The sequence below is a fragment of the Salmo salar genome, chromosome ssa06 (genome assembly GCF_905237065.1).
Source record: "Salmo salar chromosome ssa06, Ssal_v3.1, whole genome shotgun sequence".
NCBI classification, from domain to species: domain Eukaryota; kingdom Metazoa; phylum Chordata; class Actinopteri; order Salmoniformes; family Salmonidae; genus Salmo; species Salmo salar.
This window is the reverse complement of record NC_059447.1, coordinates 12,036,332-12,056,081: the sequence shown is the minus strand read 5'-3', so window position 1 is coordinate 12,056,081 and position 19,750 is coordinate 12,036,332. Positions and strand designations below refer to the sequence as shown.

The window sequence follows — 19,750 nt, the reverse complement described above, 5'->3', positions numbered from 1 at the left end:
TAACATTAGATAGTTAATCCAGAGATTCTTAACTTCAATGCTAGGTCATTGATTGCAAGATATTAGCTGTTGTCCCTTAGTCGTTTAATGAATGCATAACGGTAAACCTAGACACTTGCATCGTATAGTATTCTGAGGGGTGACTCAAGGCTCGCTACCTTGGCTAGATTCATTGATACAATTATGGGCCTATAGCATTCACATAATATTGGAGTCAGAGTCAAAATGTTCTTCACTCTTCACCTTCTGGCAACAGTCCATACTTGGTCCGTTACTCTTTTTAATTTGCTTTTATGATCTTCATCTTTTTCAAATGTGTATTTTCGTCCTGTTTCGTCCATCTGATAAATACATTACATTATCAAAGTATGTTTGTCTATTTGTCTATTTTTTCCCCTTGCTCTTACATTGACATCAAAGTCCTGAGGCATGTAGTGACCTCTGAAGAGTGGAGGTCAGGGTGGGGGTGGTAGCCCATGATGGGGTGGGAATGCGGTTTGGGGTTCTCCCCGCCCGAGGCCTGGCCACTTTTTAAAGGTAATTTTTATGACGTTTCAGAACCACTTGTCAAACCAAGTTAAAAATGTATAATTTTCCTTTTAAAGCAATGACAGGCAATTCTGATATGCATCCTAGATTTCAAAGATCACATTTCTGTCGATCTGAATATTCTGAAGATGTGTCTGATGGATAGCTATGAATCTAATATTTCCAATGATATATGATTAAAGGGTAAACATGAGTAATAACCTGATGTACTGTATGCTGACGTTGTCATAGGGTAAAACCTCTATGGGAAAACTGAATGGGATGGAGGGATGAATAGAAATAGTGATAAAACACAGAAAGCTACCATTGCTGCAACGATAGAACACATTCAACTCTAGGGACATAGACCTTAAAAGAACATTAATCACTATGAGACATTTTCACCCCGACCGAGCCCCCTGGCTCATTGACTAATTCATTTTATCATTGTGTGTGTGTGATTGTGCAGGTGTGTACATTTCAATATTTCCTTTCTTTTACTTTTAGATGGGTGTATTTTGTGTATTGTTAGATATTACTGCAATTCAACATTTTATCATATTAACCAACAAAATATTACATTTACCGGTTTTATTACATTATAAATCTAAAAGTTTACACATTAACAGTTGTTACAAGACACAGCATACATAGTTCTTTCCTTGACCTCATGAATATTATTATTCAATGCGTCATTGATTAGTAAACACACACGTTGACTATGACATATTCTATGATAAAATGTATCCATTTAAATCCCAAAGTGTGATATTACATAGACACAGGGGAGATCTGATCCTAGATCAGAGCTGCATATTATGCTGCACAGAGGTTACCATGGTGATCAGACTAAGTCAACTGTTTAACAATGGGAGATGGATATGACTGTTCCATAGTTTTTTAAAATGTATTTATCCTTTATTTAGGGTTAGGGTTCACTAGATGTTTTCTATTGAACATTTATTTAGGAATCTGGAACCGGTGTCGGATAGGAAGAAGATGAAATACAGCACGTTTGTGCTTTCTGGTGTTTTCTCATTGGCCCTAAATGAGCAAAGCTCTTTCCACATAGACAGACATAAGGTTTCTCTCCAGTGTGTGTTCGCTGGTGTGTATTTAAGGTCCCTGATAGACTGAAACTCTTCCCACACTGATCACAGCTATAAGGTTTCTCTCCTGTGTGTGTTCGCTGGTGTCTATTCAGGTGTTCTGATAGAGCAAAGCTCTTCCCACACTGATCACAGCTATAAGGTTTCTCTCCAGTGTGTGTTCGCTGGTGTCTATTCAAGTGTCCTGATAGAGCAAAGCTCTTCCCACACAGACATACATAAGGCTTCTCTCCAGTGTGGGTTACCAGGTGTGTAGTCAGCTCTCCTGATCGAGCAAAGCTCTTCCCACAATGATTACAGCTGTAAGGCTTCTCTCCAGTGTGTACACGCTGGTGTATGGTTAAAATTCCCGAGTTAGCAAAGCTTTTACCACAATCAAGGCAGGGGTAAGGCTTCTCCCCTGTATGAATTCTCAGATGAGATTTGAAGGTGTTAGAAGCAGCAAAACTCTTCCCACACTGAGAGCATCTGTAAGGTTTCTCTCCTGTATGAATTCTCAGATGAGATTTGAAGGTGTTAGAAGCAGCAAAACTCTTCCCACACTGAGAGCAACAGTACGGTTTCTCTCCGGTGTGAATCCGTTGGTGCATTATGAAACCACTCCTGCTAGTGAAACTCTTCCCACAGTCAGAGCAGCAGTGGTGAGGTTTCTTCCCTGTACGTCTGTGCTTCTTGAGGTGTTCTGATCGGGAGAGACTCTTCTCTACCTTGTCACAAACATGATGTTGAGGCTCCCCAGATAAGTCCCTCCCATTGAGAGAGCGAAAGTTAAGGGTGTCCCCTGCGAAACAAAGACATTGAATGAATAGTTTTTGGAAATATGGGTCCATAAACAAATATCACCATCAAGATACTCAGTAGCCAGTTTATTAGGTACACTACCCCGTTCATGAAAATAGATCACTCCTACAGACAGTTTCACGCGGCTGTGGCTTGCTATATAAAGCAGGCAGACAGGCATTCAGTTACTGTTTGATTGAACATTAGAATTGGCTAAATAAGTGACCTAAGCGACTGAGTGTGTGGTATGATCGTCGGTGCCAGGTGAGCCGGATCCAGTACCTCAGAAACAGCCGCTCTCCTGGACTTTCACACGACAGTGTCTAGGGTTTACCAAGAATGGTACATCAAACAAAAAACATCCAGTCAGCGGTAGTCCTGTTGGTGAAAACAGCTTGTTGACGAGAGGTCGAAGGAGAATGGCAAGAATTGTGCATACAGACAAATAACGGCGCAGTACAACAGTGGTGTGCATCTTGGAATGCACAACTCGTCGATCCTCGTCACTCATGAGCTAATGCAGCAGACGACTACACTGTTCCACTCCTATCAGCTAAAAACAAGAAGAAGCTGCTCCAGTAAGAACGCAATAACCAACACTGGACAATTAAGGAGTGGAAAAACATTTCCTGGTTTGACGAATCCCAGTTCCTGTTGCGTCATGCTGATAAGAGTCAGGACTTGGTGTAAGCAGGATGAGTTCATTGCACAGCCTGGTGTCAACGGTACAGGATGTTGGTGATGGTGTACTGGTGTGGGGAATGTTTTTCCTGGCACATGTTAGGTCCCTTGATACCAATTCAGCAACAATTTAACGCCACAGTGTATCTGAACATTGTTGCTGACCAAACCCAATCGAGTATGTTTGGGATGAGATGGAACGGGCTGTTGGCAGCATGAATGTGACGCTGTCCAATCTGCAGCAACTGTGTGATTCCAATGCGTCAGCATGGACCAACGTCACCGGGGAATGTTTCCGACGCCTTGTAGAATCCATGCCCCGAAGAATTCAGGATGTTCTGGAGGCAAAGGGGGGTCCGATCCGGGTACTAGATGGGTGTACCTAATAAACTGGCCAATGAGTATATATTGTTTATTAATCAATCAACAGAAGTTTCAGAAGCAGATTGCAGTCTAATCCACACACACCATTGTTCTTACTTGATGAAATCAAGTCTTCCTCCTCGTGCCCCCCTCTCACAGTTCCACTCTGCCCTAGTGTTTTCCTGCAGTCGACCAGCCGCACAGACAGCCTCTTCAGACCCAGCAATAAGCCGATATCAGGAGAGTTGCGACCAGGGGACTCCGGCAGGCTGGAGGGGGACGGGCTGGCTCTGTCCTGGTGACCACAGGAAGTATTGTACATAGAATATAATTAATCAAACATTGATTACTTTAGTCTAAATCTCTGATTGGTGCATCCTTATATCTCCTTTCTCTTTTAGTGTGTAATTGCTCACTACTTTCCACAAAATGTACAGATTTCTTCAAACGGAAGTGGTTTATATCTTGTTTTACTCTTAGTACAAATGCCAAAACTGATAACACTTGTAATGCCCCATTTTATGTTCAGAACCTTGATTGAGCATTCATTGGAGTTGAACATATCTTTCACCTCCAAGTTAATCTTGGTTAACCAAGAACTAAAGTCTCACGTAAATGGTCAGCGGCTCAATTCAGTTCTGATTTCATACACGTTAGGAGAGATATAGGAGATGCTAGAACGAGGAGCAGGACCGGAATGAGGAGCTCCCCTGTCTCTTTCAAGATACAGGCTGAATGCCCCCTCCTCTTCTGAAATGTGAAAGATGGTAACACCTGCTAAATCATGATTTGTTCAAATAACCTGTGATGAAAAACCTAAACACCAGAACTACTGCTGCTAGTTATCCCACTTGCAGCATGTTGAGAAAAATGTCAGTCTCATAGTTTCAGTATCCTTATACAGTACATAAATAGAAGAAACCATTAGATATGGGGTATTGTGGCATGTAGTAGAAACCTACAGTAAAAAGGTATTGTGTAGCCTGGTGAAATTTCTGCCCCATGCAACATTGCTCAGATCAACTTGTCTATGTGACTTGTTACTGTAACAGCATCCTCATCTAAAATCATCAGCTTACAGCGTATCAACAACATTCAGATAATGAGTGGATTAAACTGTAATTTATCACCCAAGTATTTCAGCAGTGCATTGTACACTACATCATTTCAAATGTTTTTTAGATTTTTTTAACTGAAAGTAAACTAGACACTATATAATTTTGGTTTCGTAGCTCAGATTTGAGCCGTTTGAATAAATTATTGTTAAATGTCGTAACAAATGACAGGAAAATATTTTCAAAAGTAATCAATTGAAAATGGCCGAAGAGTTTTGAAACAGATTTTTGTGCTTAGAGTTGTGAAAATGTACCACATTCTTGTGAAAATTGCACCAAAGACAATTGGTGGAGTCATGGGCTAGGGGGAGTATCCACCATATGTTTTATACCAGTCATTTCCCTTCAAATCAGTGAAGGAAAGTGAACAAGTGCACACTTAGGGAGGACAGAAAGATAATTAGGGATTCATTAAGATTATCTTGGCAGAAGCAGAGCTAGCGTGAGGGCCACATAGGACTGTTCCTGCAGATACAAAGAAACCATTATTTAACACTATAAAATATTTAGTGTTACATATAAAATATTATGTAACACTATAAAGACTTATTTAACACTAATTATTATGTTACACTATAAAACATGGCAAAAGTGATATGATTGAATTAAATCCTGGAATTGGTCTAGGTGGTTGTTGCTTATTTTATAAAGCAATGTACCCTACAGATGTCTCGAACTATACCTCCTTGAGGGGTCCCCTGGGACTGGTAGCTGCACTGCTGGTTGGCTGCTGGTGGGGGAAGGACCAGGGTATTTATTTAGTAAGTTATTTATTAAGTTGAATAGTTAAAATAAGTTAACACTGCCGGGACTTGAGGTAGGCCTATACTAGAATAATCTAACAATGACGCGTACGGTGTCTACATTTTAAACACTCTAACATATCTTTAGGCAGGAATTAAGAAAATAAAAACATTCAAAAGAACAGAATAGCATATTCTAAGTTGAAGGTAGACTCAGAAAAATGACGTATACAAAGTTATGTACAAAGTAAACAGCATGGTGGGTCAATTTCCGCAATAACCAAGAACATTGAAGCGCGAGGCTAAACTTCTCCAATGTTTGAAAAAATTATACTGAACAAATACATAAAACGCAACCATTTCAAAGATTTTAGTACATATGAGGAAATTAGTCAATTGAAATAACTTCATTAGGCCCTAATCTATGGATTTCACGACTGAGAATACAGATATGCATCTGTTGGTTACAGCTACCTTAAAAAAAGGTCTTCACAATGGGCCTCAAGATTGTCAATTTGAATGCACACAAATACTGCAACAATCGATAAAATGCAATGGTGTTTGTTGTCCGTAGCTTATACCATAGCCCATACCATAACCTCACTGCCCCCATGGGGCACTCTATTCACAATGTTGACATCAGCACACCACTCGCCCGCACAATACACATGGTCTGCGATTGTCAGGCCTGGTTGGACGTACTGCCAAATTCTCTAAAAGAACGTTGGAGGCGGCATATGGTAGAAATTAACAGTCAATTTTCTGCCAACAGCTCTGGTGGACATTCTTGCAGTCAGCATGCCAATTGCACGCTCACTCAAAACTAGGAGACATCTGTGGCATTGTTTTGTGTGACAAAACCGCACATTTTAGTGTGGCCTTTTATATCAACTTCTTGATATGCCCCACCTGTCAAGTGGATGGATTCTCTTGTAAAGGAGAAATGCTCACTAACCGAGATGTAAACACATTTCTGCCAAAAAAATAGAGAAATAAGCTTTTTGTGCGTCTGGAAAATTTTTGGGGATCTTTTGTTTCAGCTCATGAAACATGGGACCAACAATGTACATGTTTCCTTTATATTTTTGTTCAGTGTATATGAAAGCAAGCTTTGCTTTTACACTTGCAAGACCATCATGATTAATTGACCAGGCGTTTTTTTCTGGTAGTAATGTGGAACCTGCCTGTATTTCCTTAAACCTTTGTTTTAGCAATACATGTCATTCAGAAGAAAAACTAATATTTCATAACATATTTTCTTGCCCTAATTAGCGCCTCACCACTAGAACGCAGTGCAAACATCCAACACATGGGCTAGTCCAGCATCCAGATCAGAGCTGTAAAAATAATCAAGCCCGTCAAATGGCAGTTGTTCATTTGGCACTGTTGATCTACACAGATGTGGATTAAAATGTCAGGAAGACAGGAGAAAGAGCACACTGGAATCTATTCTGGATGTTTGAAACTGAGTTTGTCCTGATGTTAGCAAGCATACATTTGCTCACTGCAGTGGACAACATGCTGTTTACATTTGTATTGTTTTCTCAGCTACAGTTTGAGTTGTGTCTTGTCTGACAGTGATATATGGCAAGATCTTACCGTAGATTGGACTATAGAGTAGGTAGCTGGTGTTGCAAAAGCCAAATTGCATTGCAAGGTAGTATCGTGACAATTTTCACAAAGTTTGTTATTGGTTTTGAAATTATATAGTTAGCCATCTGTTTTGTGGAAATATTTAGGAAATATAGCTAGCTACATTTATTTGCCTGTTCATTAGCTAGCTAACTAGCTTTCAGCTGACTGGTGTTAACTATTTACAGAGGCTAGCTGTTGGACAAGCAAGCAAACATTAGCTAATAGCAGCTGTGTTGTTGCAGAGCAACAGAGTTTCTGACCCGTTCAGATAGAACTCTGAAATTCAGCTAAAGTATGTTAGCATTGTCAAATGCTACAAAAAAAGGAGCTCATTGTTGGTTCCTAATGGACAGAATTATGCTTGTGAGAGCAATAACTTACAAAATGTAATAAAATCTGTTGCAACTAGAAATTTAGTCAATCAGACATTTTTTAAATCACATTGTCACTTTATGGTAGCTATATGCTTGTTGTAATCTGACTTCTAGACTTGAGGCATGTGGGTGCAGAAAATACTCTGAAAACTCAATTGCTAAAGACCCTGTTAGAAATCCAGTATATGGTACTCTAACGGCTGGACAGCTCATGAGGTGGGGAGTGTGTTGTATCTCCAATCAAGTTGATTTGCGAGATTATCAACATTGGCGTCATAATGGCTTAGATATGATGGTAGGTGTCATGTTCTGTTAACTTCTTTGGGATAGGGGGCGGTATTTTGATGTCTGGATGAAAAGTGTGCCCAAAGTAAACTGCCTGCTACTCAGGCCCAGAAACTAGGATATGCATATAGATAGGTAGATTTGGATAGAAAATACAAAAGTTTCTAAAACTGTTAAAATAATGTCTGTGAGTATAACAGAACTGAAATGGCAGGTGAAACCCCGAGGACAAACCACCAACAACAACAAAAAATCTGCATACCACTGATTTCAATGCCTGGCACTTTTATAATAGGGCGAAATTGTCCCCGATTACAGTTCCTAGGGCTTCCACTAGATATCAACAGTCTTTAGAAATAGTTTCAGGCTGGTTTTTGGAAAAATGTGGGAGAAGTTGTAGTTTTTCTAAGTGGCTCCCATTTTGGCTGTAGTGTTTCCAAGCGCTTATCTCCGGTAAAGACAATAACGATTCTCCGTCTTAAATGTTATTGTTTATTTGCGTATTAGGGTACCTAATGTTTGATTATAAAACTTTGATTGACTTGTTTGGATAAGTTTATTGGTAACGTTTGGGATTCATTTTGTATGCATTTTGAAGGAGGGAAACTGAGTGGATTATTGACTGAAGTGCGTCAGCTCAACTGAGTTTTTATGGATATAAAGGACTTTATCGAACAAAATGACCATTTGTAATGTAACTGGGACATTTTGGAGTGCCAACAGAAGAAGATCTTCAAAGTTAAGGCATATACAGTGGAGCAAAAAAGTATTTAGTCAGCCACCAATTGTGCAAGTTCTCCCACTTATAAAGATGAGAGAGCCCTGTAATTTTCATCATAGGTACACTTCAACTATGACAGACAAAATGAGGGAAAAAAAATCCAGAAAATCACATTGTAGAATTTTTAATGGATTTATTTGCAAATTATGGTGGAAAATAAGTATTTGGTCAATAACAAAAGTTTCTCAATACTTTGTTATATACCCTTTGTTGGCAATGACACAGGTCAAACGTTTTCTGTAAGTCTTCACAAGGTTTTCACACACTGTTGCTGGTATTTTGGCCCATTCCTCCATGCAGATCTCCTCTAGAGCAGTGATGTTTTGGGGCTGTCGCTGGGCAACACGGACTTTCAACTCCCTCCAAAGATTTTCTATGGGGTTGAGATCTGAAGACTGGCTAGGCCCCTCCAGGACCATGAAATGCTTCTTACGAAGCCACTCCTTCGTTGCCCGGGCGGTGTGTTTGGGATCATTGTCATGCTGAAAGACCCAGCCACGTTTCATCTTCAATGCCCTTGCTGATGGAAGGAGGTTTTTACTCAAAATCTCACGATACATGGCCCCATTCATTCTTTCCTTTACACGGATCAGTCGTCCTGGTCCCTTTGCAGAAAAACAGCCCCAAAGCATGATGTTTCCACCCCCATGCTTCACAGTGGTATGGTGTTCTTTGGATGCAACTCAGCATTCTTTGTCCTCCAAACACGACGAGTTGAGTTTTTAACCAAAAAGTTATATTTTGGTTTCATCTGACCATGTGACATTCTCCCAATCCTCTTCTGGATCATCCAAATGCTCTCTAGCAAACTTCAGACGAGCCTGGACATGTACTGGCTTAAGCAGGGGGACACGTCTGGCACTGCTTGGATTTGAGTCCCTGGCGGCGTAGTGTGTTACTGATGGTAGGCTTTGTTACTTTGGTCCCAGCTCTCTGCAGGTAATTCACTTGGTCCCCCCGTGTGGTTCTGGGATTTTTGCTCACCGTTCTTGTGATCATTTTGACCCCACGGGGTGAGATCTTGCGTGGAGCCCCAGATCGAGGGAGATTATCAGTGGTCTTGTATGTCTTCCATTTCCTAATAATTGCTCCCACAGTTGATTTCTTCAAACCAAGCTGCTTACCTATTGTAGATTGTCTTCCCAGCCTGGTGCAGGTCTACAATTTTGTTTCTGGTGTCCTTTGACAGCTCTTTGGTCTTGGCAATAGTGGAGTTTGACTGTTTGAGGTTGTGGACAGGTGTCTTTTATACTGATAACAAGTTCAAACAGGTGCCATTAATACAGGTAACAAGTGGAGGACAGAGGAGCCTCTTAAAGAAGAAGTTACAGGTCTGTGAGAGCCAGAAATCTTGCTTGTTTGTAGGTGACCAAATACTTATTTTCCACCATAATTTGCAAATAAATACATTAAAAATCCTACAATGTGATTTTCTGGATTTTTTTAAAAATCTCATTTTGTCTGTCATAGTTGACGTGTACCTATAATGAAAATTACAGGCCTCTCTCATCTTTTTAAGTGGGAGAACTTGCAGAATTGGTGGCTGACTAAATACTTTTTTGCCCCACTGTATTATATCGCTATTTCTGACTTTCGTGTCGCAACTCCCTGGTTGAAAATGATTTGTTATGCATTTGTGTGTTGGACGCTGTCCTCAGATAATAGCATGGTTTGCTTTCGCCGTAAAGCCTTTTTGAAATCTGACACCTTGGCTGGATTAACAACAAGTTAAGCTTTATTTTGATGTATTGCACTTGTGATTTCATGAAAGTTTAATATTTATAGTAATTTAATTTGAATTTGGCGCTCTGCCATTTCACCGGATGTTGGCCAGGTGGGACGCTACCGTCCCACGTATCCATAAGAAGTTATTACTGATGTCCCCTTTAAGAATGGAGCACCATTGGTCATGCACAGTGTTGTTCTATGTTATTCTGGTACTAACTCATTTCAGTAAATGTGAAGCACCAGTACAATTTATTGTATTCAGTCTTTCTTATTATATAAATAAGTAATAAGAGCTAAGACACTACAATGGCGACGAGGATGATTACCTGCAGTGTGCATCACGAATGCAGATAGAGCTCGTAGGAAGAGAGGAAGATTTTGACCCTGTAGCACAACAGCTAGCAAGCAGTGACGACGAGGGGAGAGCTGACGAGAACGAGGCAGATCAAAGACCCGTGTAGCCGGAGGTAAAGAGAATGGCTAGCGTCGGGAAAATAGATGTGTTTGATGACACGCAAGAAAACTGGGCAACTTACATTGAACAACTGGAACAGTACTTCATTGCTGATAACAAGAGAGTACCAGCGTTGTTGAGTTTAATTGGCCCAAAAACGTACAGTTTGCTAAGAGATCTGACTGCCCCTCTAAAGCCCTCCAATAAAACATTCAGAGATTGTGGAGATATTGCAAAATCACCTATCACCTAAACCACTCCTCATCGCGGAATGTTTTCGTTTCCACAAGAGAGATCAGAATGAGGGGGAGGGTGTTAGTACATACGTAGCAGAGTTGAAGAAACTGTCTGAACATTGCCAGTTTGGAGAGAACCTAAATTACACATTAAGGGATAGATTTGTTTGTGGACTGAAACATGAACACATTCAAAAACGTTTGCTCACAGAATCAGATCTCACTTTTGCAAAGGCTGTTGAAATTGCTGTGGCTATGGAAATCGGGACTAAAGATGCATTTGAGTTGCAAAGTAAAAGAAATACTGACCGATCACAATCTTCCCTGCACAAGTTTTCATGCAGCCGACAGCGCCCCCGTGTGGCCGAAATATGCAACAGGTGTGACAGATGGTCACAGAGCAGAGGACTGCCGTTTCAAAGACGAAATTTGTCACAAATGCAGTAGAAGGGGGCACATTCAAAGAGCATGCAGAGCAAAATTCAGTCACAACAGGAAAAATGAGAAAATTAAAAGGGTCTGTGAATGCAGTGGCAGTGATTTTGATGAACGATTAATTTGTACAATGGAGTTAAACACAGTGACTTCTCCCAGCAGTAGCATAATATGGGTGACACCAGAAATCAGAGGCAAACCCCTCAAAATGGAGCTGGACACAGGATCTGCAGTGTCTATAATTTCCACTGCTGTCTACAATGAGCACTTCAAGGCTATCAAGCTGAAGAACACAAATGTGTTGCTGAAGACCTACTCAGGAGAGAGATTGAGCCCAATGGGGGCGTTGCAGGTCAGAGTGAGTTATGGGGTACAAACACAGCAGTTACAGCTGTATGTGGTGCCTGGAACTGGCCCCCCATTATTTGGCAGGGAATGGCTTTCAAAAATAAAGTTGAACTGGTGTGACTTGAAAATGCTCCACATGTTCCAGCCCAAAAAGAAAGGCACAGGCTAAACACTGGAACACTTGCGGAAGAAATACAACACCGTTTTCAGTGATCAGATGGGAACAGTAAAAGGTTTCACAGCCAAACTTGTACTATGAGATGACGCAACCCCAAAATTCTGCAAAGCCAGATCTGTTCCATACTCCCTGAGACCAAAGGTGGAAGCGGAAATCGATCGCTTGCAGGATACAGGGATCCTGACGAAAGTGGACAGAAGCGAATGGGCCACACCCATAGTTCCTATTGTGAAGAAAGACGGGTCTGTTAGAATGTGTGGGGACTTCAAGGTAACTGTGAATTCAATGTTGCATGTGGACCAATACCCCCTGCCACGTCTGGATGACATCTTTGCTGCACTAGCTGGTGGGAAACACTTCAGTAAAATCGATCTGAAACAGGCTTACCTGCAGCTACCGGTTGAAGAGAGCTCCAAACAGTACCTGACAATAAACACACACAAAGGTCTATACAGGTATAACCGCCTGGTTTTTGGCATTGCATCAACCCCAGCCATTTGGCAACGAACTATTGACCAGATTTTGCAAGGAATCCCAGGAACCCAGTGTATCCTGGATGACATGATCATAACAGGACGCACCGACAAAGAGCACCTGGCTAACCTGGGAGAGGTCCTGAAAAGACTGAAAGAGTATGGTCTACAGGCAAACTTACAGAAGTGTGAGTTCTTCAAAGACAAGATTGTCTTCTGTGGACATGAAATCGACCACAATGGATTGCACAAAACACAGGACAAAATCGGGGCAGTGGTACAGGCACCACGACCACAAAATATCACAGAAGTGAGATCTTTTACGAGACTGATCAATTACTACAGAAGATTACTCCCAAACCTTTCAGCAGTACTCCAGCCTCTAAATCAGCCCCTGGAAAAGAATAGGACATGGCGGTGGACAGAACAGTGTGAAAATGCGTTTCATGAGGAAAAACGGCTCATCACATCTGAACAGGTCCTGATGCATTATGACCCTGAACTGCCAGTGAAGTTAGTTTGTGATGCATCCCCTTATGGCTTAGGGGCCGTCCTTTCACACACACTGAAAGATGGGTCAGAGAGGCCAGTTGCATTTGCGTCACGAACATTGAATGATGCAGAGAAAAACTACTCACAAATCGACAAAGAAGCACTGGCACTAGTGTGGGGCGTCAAGAAATTCCACGCATACCTATATGGCAAGCGTTTCACACTGGTTACGGATCACCAGCCGTTGCTTTCCATTTTCAGTCCAAAGAAAGGCATTCCGGCAATGACAGCAGCCAGGTTACAGCAATACGCCTTGCTCCTTGCTAGTCATATGTATGACATTGAGTTTAAGCCGTCGTCCCTCCACACAAATGCAGATGGATTTTCCAGACTGCCGTGTACAAGAGAAAGACAAAGGAGTGTGGATGCAGTGGACATTTTCCATACCGCTCAGCACGAGGCACTACCGGTCACAAGCACAGTTATCAAACAGGAGACAAAGAAATATGTGACCTTGTCAAAAGTGTACACCTACACCACGTCAGGATGGCCAGCTACAGGCAGAAAGGAGCTGACTCCGTATTTCCAGTGGAGAAACGAAATTACAATGTACCAAGGATGTTTGATGTGGGGAATGAGAGTCATGATACCCCAGAAATGCCAACATCAGGTTTTGCAGCAACTACATGAAGGTCATGTTGGAATTGTCAAAATGAAGCTGCTCGCAAGGAGCCACTTCTGTTGGCCCGGTCTGGATCATGGCGAAGAACTGTAGCGGATGTTTGGAAACCCTTCACATGCCTGCTCCTGTCCCAGTCCACCCATGGGAATGGCCCACAGAGCCATGGCAGAGAATTCATGTGGACTACGCTGGTCCCTTTGAAAAGGACATGTTTCTGGTTATAGCTGATGCCCATTCCAAATGGCCAGAGGTGTTTTGCACTGACTCCTCCACCTCAGCTCAGAAGATAGAGTGTCTCAGAACAACGTTTGCACGCTTCGGATTGCCGCTGCAGCTGGTAAGTGACAACGTGCAAGCATTTGTAAGTGACGAGTTTACAAGATTCATGTCAGTAAATGGAATCAAACACTCAACCTCACCTCCGTACCACCCTGCCACCAATAGGCTGGCAGAACGCTTTGTGCAAACCCTAAAGCAAGGACTCCGTGCAGCAAAACGAGACGAAGGGACTTTGCAAACAAAACTGGCCAAGTTCCTGGCCTCCTACCGAAACACCTCACATGCCACGACAAATGAAAGCCCAGACGCACAGATGTCCGGGAGGCCTCTCCGCACACAGCTGGACATCATGAAGCCAAACAGGCATAATGAAGTGCTGAACAAACAAGCCAAGATGCTCTCCGGTGGCCGGGAGCGCCATCTCCAAACAGGACAGGAAGTGATGGTGCGAGACTACAGAGGGGGAGGGAAATGGACAAGAGGGACCGTACATACACAAACGGGACCCAAAACTTACCAGGTTCAAGTGAGCCCAGACATAATGTGGCGGTGTCACATTAACTAAACGCATTCCACGGAAAACAGCACAACAATCGAGAGAGAATGGGCACAGAGAGCTCCTGAGAGTGACACACAGGGAACTGTAGAGGATGGTGGGGCAGTAAAGAGACCCCAGGCTGAAAGAAGGGAACGTGTTGATGAAGGTACTGTTATAGCAGAAGCTATAATGGAACAAGCCTACAGACAATCCAAGGCGCTACCCAGAACGAAGGCACCGTCCACCAGACAGACTGGACTTAGAAACAAACAAAAACCAACTGTTCAAGTTCAAATCAAAAGATGCTAAATAACTACAACAAGTTCTGGGAAATGTTTCAGTTGTGGTTTGGTAAAAGTAACTCTGATTGTATAAGAGAAGGAATGTTATATTCTGTTAATTACTGATGTCCCCTTTAAGAATGGAGCACCCTTGGTCATGCGCAGTGTTGTTCTATGTTATTCTGGTACTAACTCGTTTCAGTAAATGTGAAGCTCCAGTTCAATTTATTGTATTCAGAGTATTTTTTATTATATAAATAAGTAATAACAGCTAAGACACTACAGTAGGGAAATTTGTATTTAGCATTGCGATTCAACTAATGCATACTCAGCGCGACTACAACATAATGGAATAGAACTATAAAATATTTAAAATGTTGCAAAGGTGAGATGTAGCATGCATCATTGGTGTAGCCTCTCAATGGCCAATACATAGCATCAGCAATCCAGGGTTTATATACATCATGGTTCTGACTTTACCTGCTAACCATTGCTTGTATCATCAATCTGTGTGCGATTGGCTAGTAGGCTACTTTGCTGAAATTACCACCCTGGTTTATTTTGTTTAGCTGTTCAAATGGAACGCATGGATATGGAAGATCCAAGAAAACTAGACTTAGACATTGTATACAGTAAGGACACTGTTCATAACAGTCCACCAAACTTACCCGATCCATCTCGGAAGCGATTCTTTCTTAAAATAAAAAAACATGAAAGTAAATGTGTACGCTAGAGTTACTTTCTTTGTCAAAGCGTTCAGATAAAGAAAAGCTAGACCAGCGCAATCAAACGTCCTTTTAAATATCAAAACTGGATTTAAGTTGTGACAAACAAACGTCTCATGGAGACACATTTTACATCAGAATTTTTTATTTTGGTTTGAAAACTCGATAGAGGATGGCAACAAAGAACTTCCTGTTGATGCTTTTCGGCTTCTTCTGTGGTGTTTAAGAGGTGCCGCCACCTACTGTACATAGTCATCAACACTTTTCTTCAAGTGGGTGAGGCGGTTGAGGGAGTATAATTTATTGCTAGAAAATAACTTTGTATTCCCTCATATATAGTATGTTAAATTAATGACAAATGTAGCCGATTTTTGGTATAATCAATATGTAATTAATCTATTTAAACTGTAAATAATTAGATGCATCACATTGTCAATGATTGTAAATGCATTTTGTCCATGTGTGGTTGTATTGTTTTTAAAATTGGCAAATACAATAAAAATCACAAATCCTAAGGTATTTATATAAACAACTAAAATAGCTTGCAGCCTCTGACTGGCTGTGGTTTGCTGGAAGGTGACAGGCTGAATATGAGATTAGAGAAATTCCTTATTGTCTTTCAAATTACCTCACGGCTAGATGGTTTTCTATGGTTTATTTATTATTTATTATGGATCCCCATTAGTTCCTGCCAAGGCAGCAGCTACTCTTCCTGGGGTTTATTATGGATCCCCATTAGTTCATGCCAAGGCAGCAGCTACTCTTCCTGGGGTTTATTATGGATCCCCATTAGTTCCTGCCAAGGCAGCAGCTACTCTTCCTGGGGTAAAGCAACATTAAGGCAGTTATATACAATTTAAAATATTACATGACATTTCATACCACTTTTCACAACACATTAAGTGTGTTCCCTCAGGCCACTTCTCTACTATCACATATCTACAATGCAAAATCAATGTGTACGTGTGTGTAGAGTGTGTGTTTAATGTGTATGTGTGTCTGTGCCTGTGTGTGTCTCTTCACAGTCCCTGCTGTTCCATAAGGTTTATTTGTATCTGTTTTTAAAATATGATTCTCCTGCTTGCATCAGTTACCTGATGTGGAATATATTTCCATGTAGCCAAGGCTCTATCTAGTACTGTGCACCTCCCATAGTCTGTTCTGGACTTGGGGACTGCGTAAAGACCTTTGGTGGCATGTGTAGTGGGGTATGCATTGGTGTCAGATCTGTGTGCTAGTAGTTTAAACAGACACCTCTGTGCATTCAGCATGTCAACACTTCTTACAAAACAAGTAGTGATGAAGTCAATCTCTCCTCCACTTTGAGCCATGAGAGATTGACATGTTAGCTCTCAGTGAACATCTAAGGGCCAGCCATGCTGCCCTGTTCTGAGCCAATTTAAATATTCCGAGGTCCCTACTAAACAGTAGTCCAGGTGTGACAAAACTAGAGCCTGTGAGACCTGCCACTATGATGTGATTTTTGATTGCATTTGATGTCAAACACTTATCATCAAAACAGTATCATGCTTTTAAAACTCACTTCACGGTGAAAATACATTTGAAGAAAGAAATTCAACAGCAGGTTGTTTCAAAGCCTAGCACAACGAAATGGACAGCCTTTAAGGTGAACAGCCCTAGGCGATGCTGTTGGTTCATTGAGTGTGCAGGGTGGCTTATAGTTAGCCTACAATTATAGTGAATTTGTTTTTAAATAGCCTAGTAGGGACTTTTTTCTATTCATATTTGTATTTAATTAATAGGATGACACATTCCCTTTAGCTATACAGAATATCTCAGCCCCATGTGTTTCCATCTCCTCCTCTCTCTCCTTTATTCCTTTCCTGATCGCCTTCTTCCTTCTTGATGTTCCCCAACAGATTTCACTTGGTTTCCCAAATTAAGCACTGGGTAGCTGCAGGAACAGGTTTGGAGAGCCCATGGCATACAGAGTTTGGGTGGAACATCACCTGTTGCGCAAAGAGCACATGCTCCTCAAACAGTTGTTGATGCGTGGAGTGAAATGTGTTTTTATATTTATTTCTCAGCTGCTCATATTAAGCACATGCTCTGCAACAACAAAAGTTGCCTACCTGGTCAATGTGCTGCCACCATTTGCTATTCAAGTGCATAAGGATAACATGTCTTTTTTCCCCTGCCCCTGTTCCTGTTCATTTGATAAAGGGCCATTCTAAATCAGAACAAATTTTACACATTAGTAAAGACCAGATTAAATTGAGAATAGTCTGATGGGTGAAAATCTGATCACTTGATGTAAGAACAGCTGTGCAGCCTGAGGCAAAGAACAGAGCACAAGCTTTTTTTTTGTAACTTCCCAAAATCATCAATAGGCTATAATCGCATCATGCAGCCCATATAGAATGTCTTTGAAATCATAACATAAGGTTGATCATTTACAACTAAAGTTGCCAAATAACTCAAAAACGAGTGTATACGACCAGTTTCAAATGATCACTTTTACATTCAACAAAGTCACTTCATATTCGCTCCAGAATGGGAAAAATATCCTATTTTATTCAGCTAAGATCAATTATATTCATCTTACTATGAAAATAAATTAATATAAAATAACGACATGGGCCTTATAAGCATATTTTATCAGCTAAATGAACAAGCCTACAGCCTTTGCAGGAAGCATATCAGCCTGCATCCCACTGCTGGCTGGCTTCTGAAGCTAAGCAGGATTGGTCCTGGATGGGAGACCAGATGCTGCTGGAAGTGGTGTTGGAAGGCCAGTTAGGAGGCACTCTTTCCTCTGGTTTAAAAAAATATCCCAACGCCCCAGGGCAGTGATTGGGGACATTGCCCTGTGTAGGGTGCTGTCTTTCGGACTGGACGTTAAACGGGTGTCCTGACTATCTGGTCACTAAAATATCCCATGGCACTTATTGTAAGAGTAGGGGTGTTAAAACCTGTTAAGGTATAGGGGGCAGTATTTTCACGGCCGGATGAAAAACGTACCCAAATTAAACTGCCTACTACTCGGGCCCAGAAACTAGAATATGCATATTATTAGTAGATTTGGATAGATAACACTCTGAAGTTTCTAAAACTGTTTGAATGATGTCTGAGTATAACAGAACTCATATGGCAGGCAAAAACCTGAGAAAGATTTCCCACTTCCTGGTTGGATTTAAGAATTGTAGTTCTTCTTTTGAATCCCTATCGAAACTACAGTGTCTGTGGGGTCACGTTGCACTTCCTAAGGGTTCCATTGGCTGTCAACAGCTTTTAGAACGTTTTTTCATCCTTCTCCTGTTACTGGGCAGAGAATAGTAGCTCAGTCAATGAGTGGACTGCCTGAGGACAAAGGGCTTGGTGATGCGCGAGCTTGCGAGCACGCCGGTCCGTCTTTTTCTCCTGGAATGAATACGCTATTGTCCGGTTGGAATAATATCGCATTTTCATGTTAAAAATACCCTAAAGATTGATTGTAAACAACGTTTGACATGTTTCTACGAACAGTAATGGAACATTTTGACTTTTCGTGTCTCGAATTACGCTTGCGCATTATGCCTTTGGATAGTGATCTGAACGCACAAACAAAACAGAGGTATTTGGACATAAATATGGAGTATTTCGAACAAAAAGAACATTTCTTGTGGAAGTACGAGTCCTTGGAGTGCATTCTGCTGAAGATCAGCAAAGGAATGATTTATAACACTAATTCAGAGTTTTGTTGATGCCAGAACTTGGCGGGTAGCTGTATAACTTGCATTGATGGTTGAGCTATGTACTCAGAATATTGAACAATGTGCTTTCTCCGTAAAGCTATTTTAAAATCTGACACAGCGGTTGCATCAAGGAGTAGTGTATCTATAATTCTTTAAATTATTATTATATATTGTCAACGTTTATGAGTATTTTTGTAAATTGATGTGCTCATTCACCGGAAGTTTTGGTGGGAATAAATTCTGAACATCACACGCCAATGTAAAATGCTGTTTTTGGATATAAATATGAACTTTATCGAACAAAACATACATGTATTGTGTAACATGATGTCCTAGGAGTGTCATCGGATGAAGATCGTCAAAGGTTAGTGCTTCATTTTAGCTGTATTTTGGGTTTTTGTGACAGATCTCCTTGCTTGGAAAATGGCTGTGTGGTTATTGTTTGTCTATGTACTGTCCTAACATAATCTAATGTTTTGCTTTCGCTGTAAAGCCTTTTTGAAATCGGACGTGGTTACATTAAGTAAGGAGAAGTGTATTTTTAAAATGGTGTAAAATAGTCGTATGTTTGAGAAATTGAAATTATTAGATTTTTGATGTTTTGTATTTCGCGCCCTGCTGTTCCATTGGATGTTGGCTAGGGGAACACCTGTCCTCAACAGGTTTTAACCCCGGTGTCCTGGCTGAATTCCCAATCTGGACCTCATATCATCAGTCACCTAATCATCCCCAGCTTCCAAATGGCTCATTCATCCCCCCTCCTCTGCCCTGTAACTATTCCCCAGATCGTTGCTGTAAATGAGAATATGTTC

The 19,750-nt window shown here is 41.2% G+C and overlaps 1 protein-coding gene across 4 annotated transcripts; it reads right to left on the bottom strand.

Annotated features, from left to right (window-relative positions):
* Nucleotides 1-1,104: 1,104 nt before the first annotated feature.
* Nucleotides 1,105-15,930, bottom strand: LOC106606296 (zinc finger protein 239). 4 transcript variants are annotated; one of them, XM_014202453.2, is made up of 4 exons: nucleotides 15,187-15,930; nucleotides 5,259-5,306; nucleotides 3,567-3,756; nucleotides 1,105-2,418 (listed from the first exon to the last, which is right to left on the bottom strand). In XM_014202453.2, the coding sequence occupies exons 1-4, from the start codon at nucleotides 15,193-15,195 to the stop codon at nucleotides 1,493-1,495; spliced, it is 1,173 nt and encodes a 390-aa protein (XP_014057928.1). In that variant the 5' UTR covers nucleotides 15,196-15,930; the 3' UTR covers nucleotides 1,105-1,492. The 4 variants fall into 4 exon arrangements, with proteins under 4 accessions (XP_014057928.1, XP_014057929.1, XP_014057930.1 ...); XM_014202454.2 differs by having other exon boundaries at nucleotides 3,579-3,756; nucleotides 15,187-15,928; XM_014202455.2 differs by lacking the exon at nucleotides 5,259-5,306 and having other exon boundaries at nucleotides 15,187-15,924.
* Nucleotides 15,931-19,750: the final 3,820 nt, after the last annotated feature.

What these genes read in the sequence shown, in the direction of transcription:
- LOC106606296 (XM_014202453.2), bottom strand. An exon ending in CCAGGGGACCCCTCAAGGAG is followed by an intron (nt 3,757 to 5,258) that starts GTATAGTTCGAG and finishes TGTGGTCACCAG; the next exon opens with GACAGAGCCAGCCCGTCCCC. An exon ending in TTCATCAAGTAAGAACAATG is followed by an intron (nt 2,419 to 3,566) that starts GTGTGTGTGGAT and finishes TTTGTTTCGCAG; the next exon opens with GGGACACCCTTAACTTTCGC.